Source organism: Tachysurus vachellii, chromosome 2, assembly GCF_030014155.1.
Source record: "Tachysurus vachellii isolate PV-2020 chromosome 2, HZAU_Pvac_v1, whole genome shotgun sequence".
NCBI lineage: Eukaryota > Metazoa > Chordata > Actinopteri > Siluriformes > Bagridae > Tachysurus > Tachysurus vachellii.
In genome coordinates, this window is record NC_083461.1 from 9,493,185 (window position 1) to 9,518,070 (window position 24,886).

Genomic DNA, 24,886 nt, shown 5'->3' on the forward strand with positions numbered 1-24,886 from the left:
ACAGATGGCAAAGTGTGTAAATAGAACTAGACTGTGGAATCATTTCATCAGCTCTCTCGTTATGTGCTCAGTCTCCCTGTGCTTATGCTGCTTTCACATACTTTTTTCACATACTCTGAGATCATTTTGATTCCAGAGATTCTCAGAAGACCGAGGTCCCCTACATTCAACATAGCAGAGGAGAGTATAGTTTTTATACTGAGTTACAGGTTTTATTTATTTTTCCAAATGCAGCTAATTGTTAGTGCTTGACGAGTTGGTCCTTTTCATTTATGTAGATCAGCAACCATTTTATGCATGTTGTCGATTTTTACAGCACAAATTAAATGCATTTTAATTTGACCAAAATTCAGTTACATTCAGCGAGATAGATAACTGAGTAATGTAAAAAAAAAAGTTAAAAAGAAATAGGCATGAATGAACCTGTCATCGTTGTCAATATTCACGTTCTTTCAACAAAGCATGTAAACACGGCATACTTGTAATTACAACCTCAGAAATGGGAAGTAGGGTCATTCCGTTAGCACATAAAGTCAGCATTATTGTCAGTATCTGCCTGTGTTGTTTAACTGACTTCCTCTAAAAGCCATAACTTCTCCCGTTTGCTTTGAAGTACCAGGCCAAAAGGATGGATGGACGCTCAGGTTATTAATACAGTATATCTGTTTTTCCATGTAGCATGAGAGGAAAAGTTGGAAGCATCCTTGCTAATTTTCTTTTTGCTGGAAAACAGGAGTGCGATTAGTCAGCAAGTTTTGGCTGGTGAGCGGTGGATATGCATTATATGACATGGCGTGCCCCTTGCTAGGGAAGGGCTTAAATCAAATTTGCAACAGGAGTCACTAATCAGCGGGGGCACGGTGGCTTAGTGGTTAGCACGTTCGCCTCACACCTCCAGGGTCGGGGTTCGATTCCCGCCTCCACCTTGTGTGTGTGGAGTTTGCATGTTCTCCCCGTGCCTTGGGGGTTTCCTCCGGGTACTCCGGTTTCCTCCCCCGGTCCAAAGACATGCATGGTAGGTTGATTGGCATCTCTGGAAAATTGTCCCTAGTGTGTGATTGCGTGAGTGAATGAGAGAGTGTGTGTGTGTGTGCCCTGCGATGGGTTGGCACTCCGTCCAGGGTGTATCCTGCCTTGATGCCCGATGACGCCTGAGATAGGCACAGGCTCCCCGTGACCCGAGGTAGTTCGGATAAGCAGTAGAAAATGAATGAATGAAATGAATGAATGAGTCACTAATCACGTTGAAAAATGCTAACGCCTCTTTACTGCAATTAAACGCCTCCAGTTCCAAGCATACCGGCAGATGTTTTTTGTGATTTTGGCCACATGTTGGTTAGATGCTTTAATTTGAGCAATGACTTAGCTGGGGTCGGAAAAAAAAGCAGAACGACTTAAGAAAAGAAAGTGTTAAATAATGCATTTGTACATTTTATACACCAGTTTAGTTTCTTGCCTCTAAATTCCATCACTGCCAGGTCAGGAATTGATCAGTTTAAAGTCATTAAAACCTTCCTTGAAATTAAAGTGCACAGCTTCCATCTGTGCTGCTCAGTTGTTGAGCGCCGTTCCTCCGCCCATTCCGCCTCCCCTGCAGATAAGTGCCGCTCGTCCCTTCTGCCTGCACAGAGAGGAGAGTCGTGAGTCCCTTCCATCACTCTGGCTGTCTTCCAGAGCTTCATTCACACCCTGGAGACCTCCATGGCCTGCCAAAATAGCCCTCAGTGATCAATGACACTCCCTGTAGGAGATCACAGGAGCACAGGAGCAGCAGTCACGCAAACCCTTTCAACGACGAGCGACATGCCAGGCAGCACATTGTCCCACGCATCATTTGTGCTAGAGGTTCAGGTCATGTTCTGGACCTGAATGATGACAACTTCCCATGAAATCTCCATCTCAGTCTCAATGAATCCTGGCTGTTTGCTGCCTAATTGCTCAGTTTCAATCCCTGGATGTTTTGTTTATTTATTTTCTCATTGCTGTGCTGCTGTGTTTGAACCTAACTCCATTCTGATGCCAGCGTAGACGACTCCTGTTTTGCTCCCATTGGGTCTAGTCTAGTTCTAACAAGTCCTAACCATCAGCATTTTTTGGATTCGGTACAATTTCACCAATGATTTGAAGAGACTTGCCCTGAAAGTTTATGGCCTTCATGTGCAAATGAAGAAGTCATTTCTGCCTCATCACATCTCTGGCATTTGGTAGTTATTTGATTTTGAGTTTCTTTCCTAAACCCTTCCACCCACTGCAGCTGTCTTCCTTAGATAATGACATTGAAGTGCATGATAGACCAGTAGATTGCACTTTTTTCTTTCACCTGACACGGTACTGTTGTCCTGTCTAATTAGCGTGTGCTGAGGAATGCCATTAAAACCCACATTTTAGTTAAGACAGACCTGAAGACCTACCTTTTGCAAAACAGCAGGATATTGAAATCCATTTCCTGTCTTGAGTTAGTTTAGTTGAGACAAATGAGATCACAGACAAACATAATCAGTGCAACAATCCAGTGAAGGAAGTGTGTGTGTATGAAGCTTTTCTAGTTCTTTTCATCCACCTCACTTCTGATAAATGATGCTCGCCATCATAATTCTATTCAAACCAAATTCAAGTGTCAGGAGTAATTACCCTGAATATGCGTCAATTTCCCTGCTGCCAATTAAGTGCAGTAGGTGATGGTTAGAGGCTCGCTTGCTGCTTTGATATGTAGCAAGGTTAATGAAAAGAACGCCTTCAATGACTCTAACCACACTCTAGAACGTTTTCTATGACAGAGAATGGTCACTTTTCACATCTAGGGTCCATGAATATACCCTAGATACCTAGTGATACTTTAACCAAAGACATGAAGACAGTGCATGTCATAGTGCTTCTATGCCTATCATTGTAATAGTTAATATTTAATTATTTTATTTTAGTTATACTCCTAACGAACCGGTCACTTCAATTGAATAGCTTAAAGGAAGTAGGAAGGATTTTGTTTTATAACATGAAGACAAGCATACATTAAATCAATGTTAAATCCAAATGCAATTTTAAATAATAAAATAGCAATTATAGTAAAGAAATGTTATAAAATCTACATTTTAAAACATTTTAAAACATAGTTATAGTTATGGCTTTGTTAAATAAATACTATTTTTGCCTGTTATGCTTTATATTGAATATTTGGGTGGTATTAGATGATGCAGTCAGAAAATTGTTTTCACCCTCAAAGGGGTTTATGGGCACCCACCATAAACCAGCACTTCACTACTACACAATAGCTACTGATTGAAAAAATAAAAACACTGAAGTATTTAAAAGAAGAAAAAAAAATCATTGAAAACTATGGCATACTAAGTGAAAGAGTGTAAGAGATGAAAACTGTCAAATTGTGTGCTGTGCTTAGTGAAAAACAAGGGGGCATTCTAGTTTTAGCTAAATGCTAAGCTAAATGCTAAACTAGATATTCTTTAGTGATATAAAAACACTAATTTAAACTAAACAACATGACAGTAAACAAAGAAGCCAGACAAATTGAAGCCAGACAAATGGCGCCCATCATATCTAGGCCTAATAGTGAATTGAAACTACAAATCTACCTGAGGGTAAGGTGACTTGAGCCAGGCCACCACAAGTACTTTAAAAATGCCTACAGGAAATGAAGCATGAATTCACACCTGTTTTTGAATACCCTTCTCTATATCATAGCAAGTTCTCTTCCTCTCCCTTCTTCATTCATTCATTCGTTTATTCATGATTTTACAGTAGCAATTAAAAATCAAAATAACTTTTATAACCCGCTCTTACATGATTGTAACATTTAACAACTTCTTCTGCAGCTTTCAGTGGCACTTGTCGCCTGGTTTACATTATAACATTCATTCGTTCATTCATTTTCTACCGCTTATCCGAACTACCTCGGGTCACGGGGAGCCTGTGCCTATCTCAGGCGTCATTGTGCATCAAGGCAGGATACACCCTGGACGGAGTGCCAACCCATCACAGGGCACACACACTCTCATTCACTCACGCAATCACACACTACGGACAATTTTCCAGAGATGCCAATCAACCTACCATGCATGTCTTTGGAAAACCGGAGTGCCCGGAGGAAACCGCCGAGGCACGGGGAGATCATGCAAACCCCACACACAAGGTGGAGGCGGGAATCGAACCCCCAACCCTGGAGGTGTGAGACGAACGTGCCAACCACTAAGCCACTGTGCCCTCCTACATTATAACATGCAGTGATTTATTTTTTTTTATTATTGCTGTTAATGTGTGAAGGCAGCATCAGGGCTTCTGCCATCTCCTTAGTGTGTATAGGGTCCTGGCAGTGTGAAATGCTGTGTTAATGATTGTGGCTTTGCCTTTGTGAACGTGCTGCAGTGCTGCCCTCCTACACTCCCCCTGAGAGCCTGAGAACATATTCGCCTCACTTTTCCAGATGGCTCTTGTTCGTGGTGTATGTGCTTTGCCTATGCTGCGTTAATCTCGAAGACAAAAAAAAAATGAAAATCATGACCACACCACTTCATGACTCTTTTCCCCTGTGATGAAAATGAAACTATAACTAAATATTAATTCACCTTTTTAATGACATTCTTCCTAGTGAATAAAATCAAGTTCAGTGTTGTGATTTTGTCGACTGGACAAAAACTTGACAGCTAATGCATCATATGTCGGGGCGGGCGCATGGCACTGAAAGGGGGCCATGGAGCGGGTGTTTCTGTTCCTGTCTTGTCGAAAGAAGCATTAATATGTGCTTCCTGATTATACTTTTAGCAGCAGTGCAATTGCTTGCCAGTCTTAAAGGTGGAAAGGGCTGGAGCCTCCGTGTGAACTAGTAAACTAATCTCCTGATGTGATCATTCATATTAAACCTTTTGTGTTATCATGGCACTAGGATGAAGGCTAAGGGAAGCCCTTGCCACAGCCCTTTATGGTTGTGGCAGTCCATGATGTAACCCTGCTGCCCTCTTTGAGATTGCCAAGGCCTTTCCTCACCTAGCAGCTTGGCACTGGAGTCGAGCCAGATAATGGAATTAAAGAGAGATTTTGAGTGTCTGTATACGGGTGTTTGTGTGTTCCTGAGTTAAAAAGAAGGGATGAGTTGTCCAAGAAAAGGTGTGTGTGTGTGTGTGTGTGTGTGTGTGTGTGCTTTAGGCACAATGTACTGTGCACTGGGAATGTTATGCAACATGCTAAATAGTGCTCTGACCGAGGGTTGATTAGCTCTCCCTGTTTGCAGTGTGCAGGACTCACAATGTAATTACAAAAAAGAGAGGAGGGGTTGCTTCTGATTGTTGCCCTGTTAAAGAGGCTGCTTGCACCACTCATTCAGACTTTATATAATATGCAGATAGAGCTGCGGTTCTGCAGGAAGAGGTCTGCTCAGGGTTAATCTACTTCCTTTTCTCTACTACAGTGCACTATGCAAATGTAAAAGCACACAGGCACGGTAATAATATGCTGCCTTGATTTGTACCTAATCAGCATGTGACCTTAGTGGCTAATGGACAGGGAGTCTTTATAACTAGCACAACATGTCACATGGACAGAATGCTGGGAAAATAAAAGCTTGGTAATGGTGTGACCCTGAATCTAGTGAGAGTGTCCTGGTAAACCCTGTACGACAGTTTTAAAGGCTTCCGTCCTGTTTGAACACTTGCCCTTAAAGCAGAGGACTCACAGCGTCATCATGTATTTGATTCTGTTCCAGTTAAACTCTTACAAGTGCTTGTGCCTTTGCTAGGTTTATACCGTTATACACATTTCACACTCTGAACTATGTACTGAACTGTGCTTGTTTTCTTTTTGCTAGGGTTCACCTGAATTGTACACATTTTTTAATCTTTGCTATGTATCTTTTATATTTTAGGAAAACGTACCTTTACAGTTTTACTCTGATCCAATTTATGTACACTTGTCTTTATTAAAGGAATGCTATAATCAACATTTACAAGTGTACTCCTACATATACCTCAGAAAGCACTTCTCATTTATCTATTCTTTGTTATATATTTCTCTTTTAGCCAAAAACCTAATACAGTACAGTGCTTTAGATATATCATGATTAATAAGCTTTCTTTTTCTGGACAAATTTCAGAAGTGGTTGCTGTTAAATGCATAATAATTAAACAAACTTCAGTGGAAACTTTATTCTTCTTTCGTCAGGGTTTTATTTCCTTGTGACTTTATTTGCTGCCAGTTTTGACTAGTAAGTTGTTCTGCCAATCAGCCTCAGTGGGTGGCATCTGCTATGTATCTCAATGTTAAAAACTTAAGTTTAAGTGGAAAAATCTGATCTTTTTCGTCATATAACTCTACAGATTTTGGTACTTTGTTAGAAAAGCCATAAGTGATGTGTGATATATATTTTGTGGATTGTGAAAAGGTCTTCAAGAATTAGACCCTAGACCCTAGGGTCACTTTTTATACAGTAGCTAGTTAATTTTAGTTTTATTTTACCATGGCGCAGCAGGTAGCTTTCTCGTCTCACACATCCAGGGATTCATTTTTTCTCACCATGGTTGTAAAGAGTGGTTATTTGAGTTACAGAAGCCTTAGTGTCATCTCGAACCCATCTGACCATTCTACTCGTACCTTACTTACAGTAACAGCAAGGCATTTCCATCTGAACAGGAGCTGCTCACTTGAGGGTTTTTGTTTGTTGCACCAATCTGTGTAAACTCTAGAGACTGTCATGTGTGAAAATCCATTGAGATGAGCGGTTTCTGAAATACTCCCAACAATTATGTCCAGCAACCCTGTCGAGGGGAAAGTGAGATCACATGTTTTTGCATTCTTATGTTTGATGTGAACTTAAGCTCTTGACTTGTATCAGCATGATTTTATGCAATCATGTCATTGCCAAATGGATGGCTGATCCATGAATGTGGATGTAGTTTCTTGAATGTGTTAGTATATCGTTATTGATATATAACAATAAAGAGTTTAAATAAAAAGACAAATATATTTAATTGTGTATTACAACTTGGCTACTCCTCAAAAAGGGGTGTTGTAGAGAGGGAATGTGTGTAATGCTCAAGAGTTGTTAGTTCTGCATAATTCTCAGTACCAATAGTACATCTGATGCTGAGTAATGATTAAAAATAGTGTATAATGAGTACACACATGTTAGCAGTGTGTTAGCACTCCATGTCTTTGTGCCACAAATAGCGAGAGGAGAAAGAGGGAAGAGTTGTGTGTGTAAGGTGGTGTAACACTTGCCTCATATCTCTCACTTTTGCTTCACATACTTCACTTTTCACATGAGCATCTAAAGAGTTGCCCTCTCCTTCACACTCTACACAAGCTGTATCCCAAACATGAGATAAGCTCAGGCTGGAGGAACTCTGCAGCCTTGCGGTAATTCTCTCCCTCCCTTTCTCTCTCTTTCATACTGTTTTATATCTGTGCAATATCGAAACTCACTCACTCACTCACTCACTCATTTTCTACCGCTTATCCGAACTACCTCGGGTCACGGGGAGCCTGTGCCTATCTCAGGCGTCATCGGGCATCAAGGCAGGATACACCCTGGACGGAGTGCCAACCCATCGCATGGCACACACCCACTCTCATTCACTCACACAATCACACACTACGGACAATTTTCCAGAGGTGCCAATCAACCTATATCGAAACTCCATTCTGTTTTATCTTATATGATAAATGATACAGTATGATGAATAATTGATTATTTGGGGTTTAATGAAGATGGATGACATCATTCATTTTGTTCCAATACTGGTTACGTTTGCTAGGATGTTCAGACTTGGCTGTAAATGGATTTTATGGCAAAAAAAAAAACTAGAAAAAAACACCCAAATCAACTCGGGCATGTTTTTATTGTTACTGAATATTCTTTGTTTTGTAAGAGGTATATTTACCTCTTACATATGTACCTCAATATTTATTATTATATGTACCTCAGTATTTATGAGGTAATCTGTAGTTTTGGTACATTTGATCATTTAATATAATCAGAATATTTTGATTCAGTTTGATTTTGTCTTAGTTTGTATTAGTAATTTAAATAAAGTGGTCACTGTAGGCTCAGATTCCTGTTGTTGGTTGACAGGAGTGGTACACTTCTGCTCAGGGTTTGACATTCTGAGATGCCTTTCTGTTCCCTGTAAAGATGTTAGATGAAAGTTGTTGTTTGATGAATTACTCTAACCTTCCTGTCAGCTGACAACAGTCTTTCCTTTCGACTCTGACCTTTCTTATCAACAAGGCATTTCCACCTGCAGAACTGCTGCCTAATAGATTTTTTTCCATATTGTTCTACGTAAACTCCAGAGACTTTTGTGTGTGTGAAAATGGGATGCACTTATTTCCAGGGATTTCAGAACAGCGTAACAGATTGCGTCATCGGGTAGGCGTGGCCTATTTGATCATTTAACCCTAAAAAAAATAAAAAAATAAAAAAATCTACCTGTATGACCTTTTTGTCCTTCATTATCCATAGTAGGTATGCTTTTTTTTTTTTTTTTTTTTGAAAGAGGGCGTTTTTCCAAGACCCTAGAAAGGGATGTACCGATCCGATATTTTGGATCGGTATCAGCGCCGATCCAAGCATTTTGAGTGGATCGGGTATCGGTGGTGCGTGACCGATCCAAATCCGATACCCGTGGTCATGGGTATCTCACTTTTCATAGCGCCGCCAGTCGAATCCATTCCGCTTGAGGAATGCCCTAATAAATTAAACTCCATTCCGCGTTCTACCTACAGCATTGACCACGCTCCTGCTTCCTGAAATCCATGGGCGTCGGAACCATTATATGTGTGTGGGACAGGACACGCCCACTTTTTATTTACTTCCGACGCCCATGTCCGTGGTGGTTGAATAATGTCAATTAACTAACTGTTGCTTGAACTGTTGCTTGAAAAATACACTTATATATATTAAATTACATCAATGTAAATAAATATAATACATTTTATAGGAAATATGTTGCACAACTGCCTGCGACAGACAGGCAAGTTTAGCAAAGCGCGTTAAACATGTCGCTCATTTGGGTGCAAGGTTTACTGTTTAATACATTTTGCATTGTGTTTCAAGAGTTCTAATATAAGATTCACTTTAAAATATTGCCTTTTCTTCAGAAAATAATTTAATTTAATAATTGCAGTATATATGGTTTAGATTGTTATACCACTAACTGTTAAAAGTAGTTTGCTACTGCATTAATACTTTTTTAAGGTTTCTTGTGTTTTAATTTTTCATACATTAATGGGCATTTTTGTATTTCATTGCCAGAAACAAATAAATCTTAATAACTAAACGAGTTGTATACATTCTTTAGTTTTAAAGGTAGAAAAGAACACAGGTATCGGATCGGTAACGGCCGATACTGGCAAACTCTGGTATCGGAATCGGATCGGAAGAGAAAAAGTGGTATCGGTACATCCCTACCAGAAACACACCCACTTCACGTCGTGGTAACGAAACCTCTGGAATTTAGTGAATGCCGTGTGAAAATCACAAAATATCTACAGTTTCTGAAATAATCAAAACCAGCCCATCTGGCACAAACACCTCTACTATGGTCAAAGCCACTCATAATTACTCACATAATTGGCTGATTGGATAATTGCATGAAGGTGCAGGTGTGCAAGTGTCTCTAGTAAAGTGGACAATGAATGTCTATTAACTCTTTAGCACTTCATTCATTCATTTTCTACCGCTTATCCGAACTACCTCGGGTCACGGGGAGCCTGTGCCTATCTCAGGCGTCATTGGGCATCAAGGCAGGATACACCCTGGACAGAGTGCCAACCTATCGCAGGGCACACACATTCACACAATCATTCACTCACGCAATCACACACTAGGGACAATTTTCCAGAGATGCCAATCAACCTACCATGCATGTCTTTGGACCGGGGGAGGAAACCGGAGTACCCGGAGGAAACCCCCGAGGCACAGGGAGAACATGCAAACTCCACACACACAAGGTGGAGGCGGGAATCGAACCCCGACCCTGGAGGTGTGAGTGCTACCACTAAGCCACCGTGCCCCCCACTCTTTAGCACTGTTTCTGGAAATTTTTTCCTTTGAATTACCTTGAAAGTTTACTCATTTATTTCATTGCTTTTTTGGAAGAGTATTTGTGTATTCAGTTCAACAATAATCTCTATCTTTTGTTAAACGATCTAAAGTTTTCAAGTTTAAAGATTTTATTGTATCAGTGAAACCTCAAAAAACAACCTTAAAAAATGTTCCCCAAGCGTAATTATTGTTATTTAAATAGGTAGGACTTTGTCTGTGGTCTTATACCATGTTTCAGAGGTTCGGCTGGTCGGAGCATGCTGTTTAAAACATATTAACGAGGAGCTCATGATTTAATTTAGTAGAGTCAATAAAAATCAATTATTCAACTTAAGCTAAACTCACTGATAAAGCAGCCGTCTCTATTTAACTAATTGTTCGAGGAAGGCAAAAATTATATTCACCATTATAATACAATTAATCGTGTAGCCGTAGCTCGGATCCTGCTGTGCGGATGATGAAGAAAGGTAGCAGATGGTGAGAGAGAAGTTGTTTCATTTGTAAAAAATGTGTGATGATAAAAATCCATGGTTTTGTTCTTAAGTTTAATAGAACACATTGTTTCTAACCCTTTCTGCAGTTTTATTTAGGGAGAGTGCTATGGACTTATTGTCTCTTCCTTTTCTATTTCTCTCTCTGTACAGGCTGAGCAGAGATAAGAGATATTGGCCACAAGACTAGATGGTGAGAAGGGGTTAAAGAGTGTGCAGGCTTGGCTAAGGGAGCACATGCTGTCCTGGACTGAAGTAAAACAACGACACCAACTTAGAGGCACACTCACAACCCACGGAGGAACTTCAAAAAGTCTAAGCCATTTGTTGCATTTTATGTCACTTTGCCACTATATACGGGTTGGGATAAATTTGTGAGAAAAACACGCCTCTGTAACATCCTTCCTCCTAAACGCAGAAGGAGAAACATTGTTGAACTGTTAGCACACCTGTTAGCGACTCCAGTACTCATTAAGCTACACACAACACTACTTTAGACCCACACACCGCCCTCACATGGGAGTGACATAGGAGCACGTCCACACCAACATCCCAGCCTGTGTTTTTGTCTCACACCCATACACTTCTCTAAAATCGCACACTTGCATCACTTACACCCGCTCAGGATGCCTTCCTCCTCCTGCGCGATCGGCTGGAGAAGGAAGCAGCCTTTGTGGTGACTGGAGAAGGGAGCGGGGCGGCATCCATGTCGTGGAAGCGGAACTACTTTGCGTCTGGCAGCAGCGGGCTGCAGAGCATTTCAAATCCGCGCACCATGAACTCCATCGCCCCCAGCAAAGGCCTGAGCAATGAGCCGGGCCAGAACAGCTGCTTCCTCAACAGTGCACTGCAGGTAGGACTGAGCACCTCCACTCTCAGACAGTTAAATAACATGATTCACAAATCATACTTGCCCTACACTGGGGTTTTGCTGCTTTAATTTATGGCTTAGGTGATGCGTGGGGTTTGCGTGGTGTTTTCCTGTAGCAGCAAGAACACGACAGTGAAAACACAGTAATCCATTCATAAATACTACATAAGCACAGATGATGTTAGCTCACTAAACAAAGGGATGTGTGTCGTGTCAAAGTAGAGTACAGAGGCAGGTTAACATACCACCATGTGGTGATGCCATGTGGTCAAATATCTGTCTATAAAAAGGTGTGTGCAGGAAATGTTTTTTAATCCCTCTCCTGTCCACCTTTGAAGAACGTTTTCCCAGTAATCCTACCTTTTCTTGTAGACTTCGACGACTAAACATTTAAGTCATTAGGCAGCCACCATTGTCCATTCCCTGCAGTTACTATTTTTGTATATTGTAACAAACAAGCAACAGAAATCATGAGTACCAGAATGACAACTGCACACAAGCTTAAGAAAGTACAACAGCAGAAGCTACGAGGCATTGAGCAGCTACAAACATTCATACCTGTCCATCCAATTAAAGCCAAACACTTCGAGCTGTGCCTGTGTGCACATCAGCACTAGAACAGGAAAATAGTTAACAAGCAGGTAAAAAAGAAAGACCTGTGCATCAGGAGGCAAGGCAGAACCCTCAGTATATCATAAACATGCAGCTTAATTGCCAGCGTAATGATGACTGGAAGCCAACGCATTGGCAAACACATGAGACTGAAGGAAAGAGGGGGAATGGCAGACAATTAAAGCTGTGGAAATATCAAAACAGGAGGGAAAATAACTTTAAATGTGCTTAGGTCAGGATTTAAAAACACAGTAAGAGAAAACAATTAATCAAATGAATGAACAATGCATAACTTTGTGGATTTTTACAATGCTAAGTCATAATACATATCGTGCATCTTAAATTCTTTTTTAGTGTTGTGTATAAATATGATATTTTTTGCCACATCACACTGATTCGTGAAGCTGTACTGCACTGATGCAATGGTATCTTTTTCTTTGTGACTCCAGAATATACCATAAGCATGTCATTTTCACACACCATCACAGATCATCATTTAACGTGCGAGATGAATGAGCTCCTGCAGAGTTCATCCAGAAGATGATGAGCTGATTCGTCACCCGTCTCTCTGCCTCACTGTGCAGAAAGTGTGCTGTCACTGCTTCTCATTCTTAGCATGTTTAGCATAGAATACAATTATCTGGGTCCTTCCTGTAGGCTGTTCCCTTTTACACCATCCAGTATCTTGCCTAGGCGTCTGTCTGACCATGAATTAAACATTGGTCTGTGCTCCAGCCTGTCAGCGCTGTGATCCACACTCTACAAGCACAGTGAGCACCCAATGCAGCATAACCATGAAATAAAACAACTGAAGGACAGAAGGAGAGACAAGGGAAACACCCCCAAAACATGCATGTGTCAACCTCTTTCCCTGGTGAACCAGTATAAATTTAAAGACATTTTATGTACAGCTCTGTACGTTTTATAATATTAACATTTGAAAACATGCAAAAACATCTTTTTCTGTGCTCCAAAGCACTGCTCCACATAATCCTTAATTTGTTTAAAAGAGGCTGAAACCCAAGATCATGCTGTCGTAACCTCACACTTCAACATACAGTATTCAGAATTTAACTGCTAGGGTCTTTAACTATACCCAGTGTTCCGTACACAACAGCTACACTTGTTGCCCATTTCAGAGAAAATCTCCTGCTTCTCACTTACAAATCACTAACTGGCCTTGCCCTGCTGTGTCTCTGAACTCCTGCTGCCCTACACCTCTGCGCTGACTCTGAGGTCCACCAGTACTGTGCTGCTGGTGGTCATTAACACAAGACAGACCCCAGGAGCTTAGTGACTACTGTAGACTGCCATTTTCAGTTTAAAGAGGCAACTTAAATGCAACTTTTCTCCGAACAAATTTTCCTTTTTCTTTTTATCTCTGTGTATAGCAATCTTGAGTGTTAGAAATGGTGGCGTTATTGATGGTGGGGGTGAAGGTGTTGTTGGTGGTGGTGCTGGAGGAGTTTTTGGAGGTGTTATTGTTATTGTTGGTGGAGTTGTTGTTTCTGCTGGAGGTGTTATTGTTGTTGGTGGAGATGGAGGATTTCTTGGTGGTGGAGGAGCTGCTGGTGGTAGAGGTGTTGTTGGTGGTGGAGGTGTTGTTGATGGTGGAGGGGTTGGTGGAGGTGTTATTGTTATTGTTGGTGGAGTTGTTGTTTCTGCTGGAGGTGTTATTGTTGTTGGTGGAGACGGAGGATTTCTTGGTGGTGGAGGTGTTGTTGGTGGTGGAGGTGTTGTTGATGGTGGAGGTAGTGATTGGTCCAGTCATGCATAGACTGCGCTTGACTAACATTGTAAGGTACTTTGGATTGGACAGTGATGGCACATTTTTAGGTACATACTTTCTTCATTCAGCTTCTTCACACAAAAAGACACAAGTGAACTGGGAAGCATGAACTGTGATTAGTAGTGATGCTTTTGTTTCCTGATTCTTTAAACAGACCAGGTGTAGGAGCAAAGGTTCGCTCCCTCGTCTCACAATAGGGGTGTATTAATAGCTAAAGGGAAATACAAATGAATTTCGATCCGTTTGCTACTCCTTTGGGAGGCTGAGTTGGAGATTGAACTAAAATGGGATTTAGGTGGCCTTTTGCTGCATTGTAGGTTATTAAGCACCTGTATATGTGTGATATTTTGCTCATTTTGGTCTGTGCTCCCTAGTGTCCTTTGCATTCTGATATAAAACCAGAAGGAGGACAAGGCATTTTGCATAGCTTCTACAAAAGGACATATGATTATACTAACAGGGCCTCCTTAACCAAAAGAGGAAATTGAATTAAAATATGGTTTGGATGAGGTGAGCTAACTACATGTGCTTTAAATAATAGTTAGGTGAAGAACTCAGGCATGGAACTGGTGTCTGTAACCATATGATAGCTCTGTGTGGCCTTTGCACCATGTCTCCATTACATCTCTATTTCTTCACAGTATCTTAAGTAACACACTTGGCTCTTAATATAGCTGGAAAGTTTTTTTATCCACAGTTTTTAAACCAAGGAGACAAGCTTGGCTCTGCTGTATTAACGCTTCACCTCAGTGTGTTATTAATTATACATTTCTATGAAGAACAGCTTGTGTGGACAGACTCTTCAGAAATGCATTTGGGATATTTACTGGAGTCAGGCTGATTACTTTGCAAAAAAACAAGCCATCAGCTTGTTTGAAATAATTGGTAGATGGGCAGTCAGGATGCAACATATGTTTAGTCTGAATCATCCTTCACCATCAGCTACGATTTTCTTTTCTACTTGCCAATTAGTGGTGTTTTACAGTGATCTGCCTGTCTTCCCTGTCTGTCTGTGCACCTGTTTGGGGTGATCAGTGTGATTTTAGTCATTAGCAGAGCAATAAGGCGGTGTGCACATTAAGTCTTATCACAGCTCATTTGAATAAGAAGCTTCTGTCATTCACCATAACACGTAACTGTCCCTCTCGGTTTTCCCCAGGCCTCGGCTCATTCTCTTCTGGACCGGATAACCCCGTCCCTCTGCCTTCATTAATCTCATCCCTGTGTCAGCCAGCTTGATCAAATCCAAATTTTATGATGATTGCAGTACTTAAAAGGCCACTTTTTCAGATGTCTCCTCATACAGCAGAAGCTTATACAATCAGGATGAAATTACCTGGAAATTAGAGAGGCAGAAATACCTTGACTTACCTGGAAAAGCCTGGAAGGTAGTAGGGCAATTAAAAACCAACGAGGGACAACGATTTATTTTAATCCTCAAAGTGGATTTATGTTTTACTCCTGAATGAAAGGTGCAGCTAATTTGCTTACTTTTTCCTTCATACTAAGAAACGTTTTCTTTGCAGATACACAGAACAAAGTATTCAGCTATTTAGAATTACGAAACCAAGTATAGTTTACATAAAAATATTACATTTCTCATCAAAATGTGATTTTATGACTTATACTAAACTTCATTTAAACAAGTATCTATTGCCTAGCTTAAACGTTGCAGTGTAAGCGTACTCCATTCAATTAGAATTAACATAAATCAGTTCCATTCTGAAATCTCATGAGGATGTCACCATTGACGGGAACTTTAACTATAGTGTTATGTTACAATTAAGCATGTAAAATATATGTAGAACAGTACAGAGGTTGTTGATGTGGTTGTGAACCCACTGACCTGAGATCATTGCTAAGTTCAGATGAGAGCATGGTGTTTATTCAGGCCTTTGAAAGCACATGGTCAAGTCATGTTGGATTTTTATGATATAAAATTTTTTTTTAGTATTTGCATTTGAATTAAGGTGGATATCAAACGGAGCATGTACTGTATGCTGGGGTCTGGATCTGAGTGCGATTATTCCCAGCTCCACTGCATTTTTAGTCTGGTTTCAGACTGACTTGATTCTCTCGAACGTCAGTGCTTTTGCGTTAATCTTGCGTCATCACAAAAAATGCATAGAGAACACAGCCATCTCGACTCACTTTATTTATTTTCATGCGCTATTACGCACAGTAAGGAATCTCAGCTCTTTTGGGTCCCCCTGACATTACCATGCAAACTGTGCTCTGTTTCAGATTAAACTGCCGGTGTGACTAAACTTTTCAGTATACAGACGTGTTTGTTAATAGAGACATGTTTCACAGCATTAATTACATTGGACTGAGGCTCTTAGTCTATAATTATAAACCTATAATTACCGATAAATGAAAAGAAACTCATTTTTGGTCAAAAGATATTCTGTGTGACCATTGCATAGTGTGCAATAAGACTAATCGTTTATTGTAAAGCGTGGCTTTGGGGAATCACGACTTATCGTGCAGAGCTTAAGGAAGTGGCCTTCAGTGTGTTTCTCTTTTCTTAACGCAATTTGCTGCTTGTTTCATTTTAAAAGTACGTTCAATAATTCTATATTCAAGTCACTCTAAACTATATAAAAAAATGGATTTTTATGATCAAATCTCTTCAGAGAAATGAACTCAAGTGTGTTTACAGAATGCAGAAAAATCACTGCAGTTATAAGTTTCACATTTTAAACAATAAATATAGTAGAGTTGAAAATTTCCCCAAAATAAATAGTTTTGACCATGTGAACATGGAAATACTGTTTGAAGGATTTAATAAGAAAAGTCTTCATGAGTAAGTTTTTTTGCATCAGGTTTTGTCTCACAGCTGAGTAAGGATGCTCCCTTGCAAAACGTATTCAGTGTAATATATAATTGTTATTTATTCCAGTGCAGTAAATAGAAAGAAGCTTATTAATGAAAAATCCTCATTTAGTTCATGACTGTTTGAGACTTTACTGTACTGTACTGACACTGGGAAGGAGCACAGGTCTTCTACTCATTATACCATGTGTGTGTGCATGTGTGTGCATGTGTTTGCGTGTGCAGGTTTGCATGTTTGAGTTCGTGGTCCTGTTTGTCTGTGCATGTGTCTTTGTGCGTATGCTTTTATGTACGCACGTTTGTATGTGTATGGATGTGTTTGTGTTTTTTTCTGTATGCATGTTTGTTTGTGTGTGTGTGCGCACATTCTTTTGTCTGTGTTTCTGTGTATATATGCATGTGAGTATGTGTGTACATGTACAGTATTTGTGTGTGTGTGTGTGTGTGTGTGTGTGTGTGTGTGTGTGTATAATTTCCACATTAACGTATTAAGGGCAGCTGTAGCAACATGTTTATCATCATAAAGCAGAAATTAGCCGAGCTCAGTGTCACTGCCTAAAGACACGATTGAAACTGAATCATTTGCATCAAAGTTATATTTAGTGTCTAATTGTTTCTCATGCAGCGTGTTAGATCAACATGAACCAAGCTGAGGCTGGAGTAAAAGCGGTCAGATAACAGATTAAGATCTGTGCATTAGCTTAGTGAATTTTGTTGGATGTTTTTCTCATTTACAGGACTTACTGAAATGTGGTGCCGCTATTACTGAGTTTTTTTTTTTAGGACGTACACTGATCAGGCCCGTTACTGAACACTGCCTGCTACATGCCAAGGGGGTGTTGTTGTTACCCAGAATACTCTGCTGCTCACCTTCAGATACACTATGGCCAAATGTTTCTGCTTTATATCAACACACTCGAAATAAAGAGCTCGCAGCTTGACATAATCTATTCTGATTCAAATAAACAGCTTTAGAAATGGTGCTATTCATCTAAGAAACAGATATCATTTTTATATGATTTTAATTCAGTTCATTTATTGTTATTTAGCAGTAATGGTCTCAGAAACTTGTAATTTATTTGTTCAATATGTTTTTGGTCATGCTTTGGTGTTAATGACTGTTTACAGCTGCAGTGACGTTATAACAGTTCCACAACATGTGTGAATGTTTAATATATTCAAAATAATGAGAATTGCTAAATTGATGTGGTGTAACAGGAATAAAACACATGCAAAAGATTCCAGTTCCTTAAGAATCTTTCCTTATATAAGAGAAAAGGATTTTTTTTTGTGTGTGTTTGTGTGTCTGTGTGTGGTTTTGTGTATATTTTTGTCTACATGTGCATTTTTGTCTACTTATGCATGTGTGTGTGTTTGGGTGTGTGTGTGGTTTTGTGTCTGTGGGGGTGTGTGTGTGTGCGGTTTTGTGTCTGGGTGTGTATTTATTTTTGTCTACTTGTGTGGGTTTGTGCATGTGTGTTTGTGTGCATGTGTGTGTGTGTTCACAGGTGTTTGTGTGTGCCTTTGATTGTTTGTTTTGTGTGTGTTTGTGTTTTTTTCTGCTTTGACCTTCAGTATGTTCTTTGTTATCATGACATTGTGTACTGCAGATTGCAGCCCAGTCACATTTTAGGCAAAACTTAGACACACGAAATTCATTTGAATATCAACTAATGTATAATTTCACTTTTACTTAAACAAAGAAAACATAAATTTCATAGTAGAAGAAAAATCCTAAAATTAAAAAAAATAAATCTTTAATTGCAAATGTTTAATATTTTGTCTCAGGTATTTATTTTGTGTATAAATGGAAAAGACCCAAATGAAATGATATTCACTTATATATATATATATATACAGTTGAGGCCAAAATTATTAGCCCCCTTATGAAATTAGACAAAACTCTTGATTTCTCCATGGAAATGACCATTAACAACAAGTGTTTTATAGTGTGTTTGTTTCCAAAATAACAAAGACAAAATCTCCACTAAGTTTGATTAGGATATTTAATTGAAATAGTGAGTTGAAACAAGAAAGGGCAAAAATGAAACGTCCAAAATTATTAGCCCCCGGTCATTAATAGTCAATAGTGAACCCTTTCTGAGCCACAACTGACAACAACCTCTTAGAGTAGTTCTTTACTAGGTTGGCACAGGTTTCCTGAGGGATTTTAGCCCATTCTTCCATTGCAAATTGCTCCAGCTGGTCCAAATTACGTGGTTTCCGAGCATGGACATTCACTTTGAGCACTCGCCACAGATTCTCAATAGGATTGAGGTCTGGGCTCTGTGCGGGCCACTCCAGGACCTTTGTTTTGGTATCCTTCAGGAACTGTTGGACCAATTTCGATGTATGCTTTGGGTCATTGTCTTGTTGGAAGACCCAGCGACGACCTAAGGCTAGACTACGAGCAGATTTCTGCATATTATCCCTCAAAATGTCAACATAATTTTCTTTTTTCATGATGCCATGCACCCGAACAAGGCTCCCTGTGCCTGAAGCTGCAAAACAGCCCCACAGCATGATGCTCCCACCACCATGTTTAACTGTGGGAACTGTGTTCTTAGGGTTGAAGGCCTCACCCTTTCTTCGCCAAACATAAGCAACATCCATGTGCCCAAACAGTTCCAGTTTAGTCTCATCAGACCAAAGCACAGACTCCCAAAACTCATCTTTACCTTTCAAATGTTCACGGGCAAACCTCAGTCTAGCTGTGATGTGCCGCTGTTTGAGTAAAGGGGTTCTTCTGGGACGATGGCCCTGAAGCCCACCACGATGAAGATCCCTCACAACTGTGTTCCTTGAAACATCAACTCCAGAAGAGGCCAGGTCAGCAACAATCATCTTGGCAGATGTCTGGGGCATCTTGCTGATATCTCTGACTATTTTCCTCTCCAGGGTTCTTGAAATCTTGCGCTTACGACCACGCCCAGGTTTGTTTCTTACAGAATTTGTCTCCTTGTACTTGGCAATGATGCAACGTACGGCGGTTCTAGACACTGTGAAAAGCTTGGAAATGGCAGTATAGCCTTCCCCCTTATCATGAGCCTCCACTATCTTCTTTCTGAGCTCAAGACTGATTTCCTTTGTCTTTGGCATGGTGAGTAAAAGTAGTCTCTCCCAATAATGTGTTCAAGTGCCCTGTTCCTTGGAGTCCTTTAATGCTGATTGAATGCCCAGGTGTTGTTAGGAAGCCAATTGACTGCACAGGTGTGGTTTGAAAGCTGATTGATTAATTAGGTGTGTTTTGAAAGCTGATTGATTAATTGGGTGTGTTTTGAAAGCAAATATTCACAAGGGGCTAATATTTTTGACCACCCCATTTTCACTATATTTGATTATAAAGCAAGCCTAAAAATGTATTTTATATTCCTAAATTTACCAAAAGCTACTAAATAGCACTGGCGAATGTTTGATTATATCAAGTTTTATCAATGCTGCAAACATTGGAAAGATCTTTAGGAAAATGTTCCAAAATTCCTGGGGGGCTAATAATTTTGGCCTCAACTGTATATATATATATATATATATATATATATATATATATATATATATATATATATATATATATATATATATTATTAATGGATTAATATATACGTGTGTGTGTGTGTGTGTGTGTGTGTGTGTGTGTGTGTGTGTGTGTGTGTGTAAACTGAAGACACTGAAGTAGATTTAAAGGGAAAGACTGATTATAACAAATAGTGATGATTCCCTAGCTTTTTATACTGTGGTTATTTATTATAAAGAAAAAAATTTATTTCATTATTTTGAAAAGATCTTTTCATGTGATTTTCTACATCACACAGCAATTAAGAGTTTCTTCTCACTGTTACACTGTGAAAGTTTGCTGTTGCCTCTATTTTCTGATTTTCTAATGGGTACATTAAAAGGATTTTACAGTTTTTAAGTTAAAAAAATTAAATAGAGATAAGGTAAGTAACAAATATTCAACATTTCTTATGTGTCTCCACTGTACACCTCAGATAAAGAAGTCTGTATGACACCTAAAGTGACTTGAATAAAAAAAAATAAACAAGAGTTAAAAATGAGCAGAACTGTTGGGAAGAACAGTGAGACAAATATTACACCTCAGAGAGGATCTCAAAACGTCTTAAAAAAAAGCCTTTTATTTTTGTCACATATACATTACAGCACCGTGAAATTATTTTCTTTGCATATTCCAGCTTTATAATTGGGGTCATAGTGCAGGATTAACCATGATACAACATCCTGAAGTAGAGAGGGTTAAGAGCACAAGGACATTATTATTATTATTATTATTATTATTATTATTATTATTATTATTATTAGTAGTAGTAGTAGTAGTAGTAGTAGTAGTAGTAGTAGTAGTGGTATTGATATTAATAATATATTAATAAAAATATTCATGTGTATTATTAATATAATAATAATAATAATAATAATAATAATAATAATAATAATAATAATAATAAATTAACATTTAGTAAGATAAATGCAAGGACATTGTGTATATGCTTCACTATGACTATTTCTTTGATTACAAGCAATTGTTATGCCAGATCATAGAAGAAACCTTAATTTTTGTCACATAAACTGTACATTACAGCACAGTAAAATTCTTTCTTTACATATCCCAACTTCAGAGGTTGTGGTCAGAGTGCAGATTCAGCCATAATACAGTGCCCCTGGAGCAGAGAGGGCCTTGCTGAAGGGCCCAAATGTGGCAGCTCGGCAGTGCTGGTTCTTCAACCCCGATCCTCTTATTAAAAACCAGAGCCTTAACCACTTGAGCCTCCACTGCCCCACGTGACCAGTATTAGTAGAACTAGAAAATATTAGCTTTGTGTAGCAGCATTATATGTGACATACCCCCAGTGCGAGCTTGGTGGTGCTGAGGTTGGAACCCCTGACCTTCTGAGAATGACCCAAGAGCCTTAATCATTGATTGTTAGGTGAATAATCATTGTAATGGGCTGGGACTGGTTTTCCTTACCCTTTATTTCCAGTGAAGAGTAATGTAAATACTACAGCATGCAAAGATATTTATAAACTCCATGTTAATGCTTAGGATTTTAGATAAATAGCTCAAATAGGTGTGATGATGAGGTTTCCTCAGACGTTTGGCCATATAATGTTATTTTCTGTATCTGTTCTTCTACCTTCTCAGTTTGAACTTTGTTTGACCCTATTGACATGCAAAAGCCAATCAGCTCATTGGCATCTCCTGTCATACACACTAGCCCATACTGTACATTAAGAGTCTTCTAATCCTGCTTATTACCCAGAAGCCTCTGCATGCCCTGTACTGCTAGTTATGGGGGTCCAAATTCTCCGTCAAGTTTGCAGTTCTCCAGAGGCCGATGCTATGATGGTTTTACTGTCACTGCTGAAATATCCTTCTTGTCATATTGAAAGGCTTTATTAAAATTGAAAAGCTGTGTTGTTAGAAAAGATTGATGTGCTTCTTGAAAGAGCGCGATCAAGTTTTATGCTTCTATTGAACAAAAAACTGAATCAGTACAACAAAGACATGAAAACAGCCTAAGGCCCCAGAATGGAGCAACACTAGAAGAAGCAGGAGAGAGATTAGAGGATTAAAGGAAGATGAGATAAAAGAGAGAGTGAGGGTGAAAAAGAGAAGATGTCCACTGCCTTTTGGTTCAGGACCAACACTACCGGGACTCGCATTGTGCTGAGACACCTAACTTGGTGTTTTGATGTTTTTTGTGCTTGTGCACCGAGTGGGTCGTTCTCTCTCGCTCAGATATAGGGATGAAGAGAAAGTTATTCTCAGGTAATTCTAGTCCTTTCTGCTTTGAAAGGAAAAAAGTATGGGAGAGAGAGATTGCTAGAGGAGTGTCGCAAGTTTTTTTTTTTCCACTGAGATAAACTGGGTCACAAGCTGTCAGTCACAATGCTTGAGTAAAATATTAGGATGTCTAATGGGGTTATGAATCCTCCACCATCCTCATCAGTTCAAATACATATTTCAGAGATAATATTAATTATTAACCAAAACGTATAAGAGCCGGCTCACGTATTAATCATCCTCTATATTTAGTATCTTAAGCAAAGCAGAGCTTTTACAAAAACGTCTTACAAACACGACACAAATACATTTTCTGCAGGTTTTACAGTGTGTTAACGGAGGACACGTATTACTGTGGTGCTAAAGAAAGCGCATAGGTGAGAGGAAAGGGCGTGAGAGCTTGAGCTTGACATCCCCCAATACATAATAGGTTTAATTAGAACTTCTCACAACTCCCACTAGATGAGCCATGCACACACAGTCACACACACACACACATGCACATACACACACACAGTCACACATACACACACTCAGGCTCAATAGAACGTCCATCATTTTAATTACTACCTCAGGCTTGAGGAAGAGCAAATGAAAGCGTGGCCAGGAGACAGGTCTGGAAGCAGATGCTCAGAGACGCTCCTACACAGATGGGTAAAATGAGCTCCCTCTTCATCTCTCTTTCATCGTCTTCCTCCTGAGTTATTTCGTAGCCCTCTATTAGTCTCCTTGTTCTTTGCTGAAGCATTACATACTCCAGTCTAGAAGCAGTCCAGCTAACAGCTATTAATGACGACTGACTTTCTCCCTCCGGATCAAGTTACATGAATGAACAACGCCAGCCTGTGGATCTCAGGGAATTTTGAGATGAATTCATTAATTGATTATTTTTTTCCATTTCTTACTAACTAGTCACATTCACCCAAATTGCATTTAGCCCACACAAGGAAAAGTGCTGGGTTGCAATTTAATTGTGCTGTAGGAGAAGCATTTTATTATTTACACATCGTTTGTGTGTATGTGTGTGTGTCTGTGGGTGGAAATTGAGTGGTGTAGGTCTTGCTCTGATTCAGAGTGCTTGCAGTATGCATAATGTTGCAACCTCACTTCTCCTTGAGGAGCCGTTCATGATGTATTGGCCGCTGACGCACGACGAATGGGTGCGTCCGTCACTCTGAGTCATCACAGCCTGCCTACATGGAACACACACACTCACACACACACACACACACACCCTTTATTATCACTCGGCCCTACTTATTGTAGTTGTGTGAATCTCTATTAGGACTGAATGACAATCATTTGCATTTTTAATACTGATTTCCTGTGTACTCAAATATTAATGATCCATTAAGGATGATTTTGATTGTTTACCACGACAGACGTGACAGTAAAAACCTAAGATTACACATGCCACCGACACTTGTACAGTACAATGTACTCTGACTAAAATTTTGTAATCATTTAATTCGATGATTAATCGTCTGGAAAGAATGTGTTTAAATTTCTTACATTATTTTTTTTGTACAGTCTAAACAACATTCTGAGTATTAACCATCCTTAAAAGAAAGAGGAAAAAGATAAATATAATAAAAATAATAAAGGATTTTGTGAGGGTTTTATCTCTAATGCATCCACGATTGATATGACATCTTCCGCTAAAACACTTACACATGCAGTCATTCAACTTTTTAAAATTCACTGTGAGAAGTTTTGCACATTTATTTTTTTATCTTCCACATTTTTCTGAGCATCCTCTTCGCTGCATGCGTTCACTACATAAGATGCAATGTGACATCATTGCATTTTATTGCAGTGCTTGATTGTTTGCTCTGTGTGTGTGTGTGTGTGTTAGGGGTGGGGGGTACATTTTCATATAAAGATGTCTGTCTGCTTTGACCTTCTGGGGACATTTGGTTGGTCCCCATGAGAAAAAAACAGCCTGAAGGTTTTATTTATAAATTGTTTCCTTTCAGATATTGAGTTTATAATCAGGGTTAGATTAAGGTACAGGCATAGCATTCACTAATTGCATTAATAATTATGTTAGTGTAAAGTCCTCACGAGAATAGTAAGCCAAACATGTTTGTGTGTCTCTTTCTACACTCTGCAGTTGCACTTATGAGCTCATTAATCTCTTTCTGTAAGTGTTAAAAGAAGCCTAGATCTAAGTCCCTCTTTTCTCTCTTTCTCTTCTCGTTCTCAGTGTCCTTATGCCCTATGTGCCAACTGCCATTCCTCCCTCCCACTGCCCCCTCACTTCATTGTTCATTTACGGTGCACTGTAAATAAAATAAAGAAGGTGGGAGAAAAGGGCAAACGGGAGCACCAGGACAGAATCTATAATCCTCCTCTCTTCTTGCTCTGTCCTGTTTAACTCATGCCTTCCATCTAGAGCTATAAAATTCATAATACATTTTTTTTATGCTTATGGCAGGACCATGAC

General features: G+C 39.5%; 1 protein-coding gene across 3 annotated transcripts in view; it reads left to right on the forward strand.

The window, feature by feature from the left end:
- Window positions 1–24,886, forward strand: part of usp54b (ubiquitin specific peptidase 54b) — a 120,007-nt gene that overhangs the window by 36,369 nt on the left and 58,752 nt on the right. For all 3 annotated transcript variants that reach the window (XM_060895898.1, XM_060895906.1, XM_060895889.1), the window contains exon 2: window positions 10,693–11,392. In XM_060895898.1, coding sequence (XP_060751881.1) covers window positions 11,246–11,392 — 147 coding nt within the window. In that variant the 5' untranslated portion in view covers window positions 10,693–11,245. The remainder of the gene's footprint in view (window positions 1–10,692; window positions 11,393–24,886) is intronic.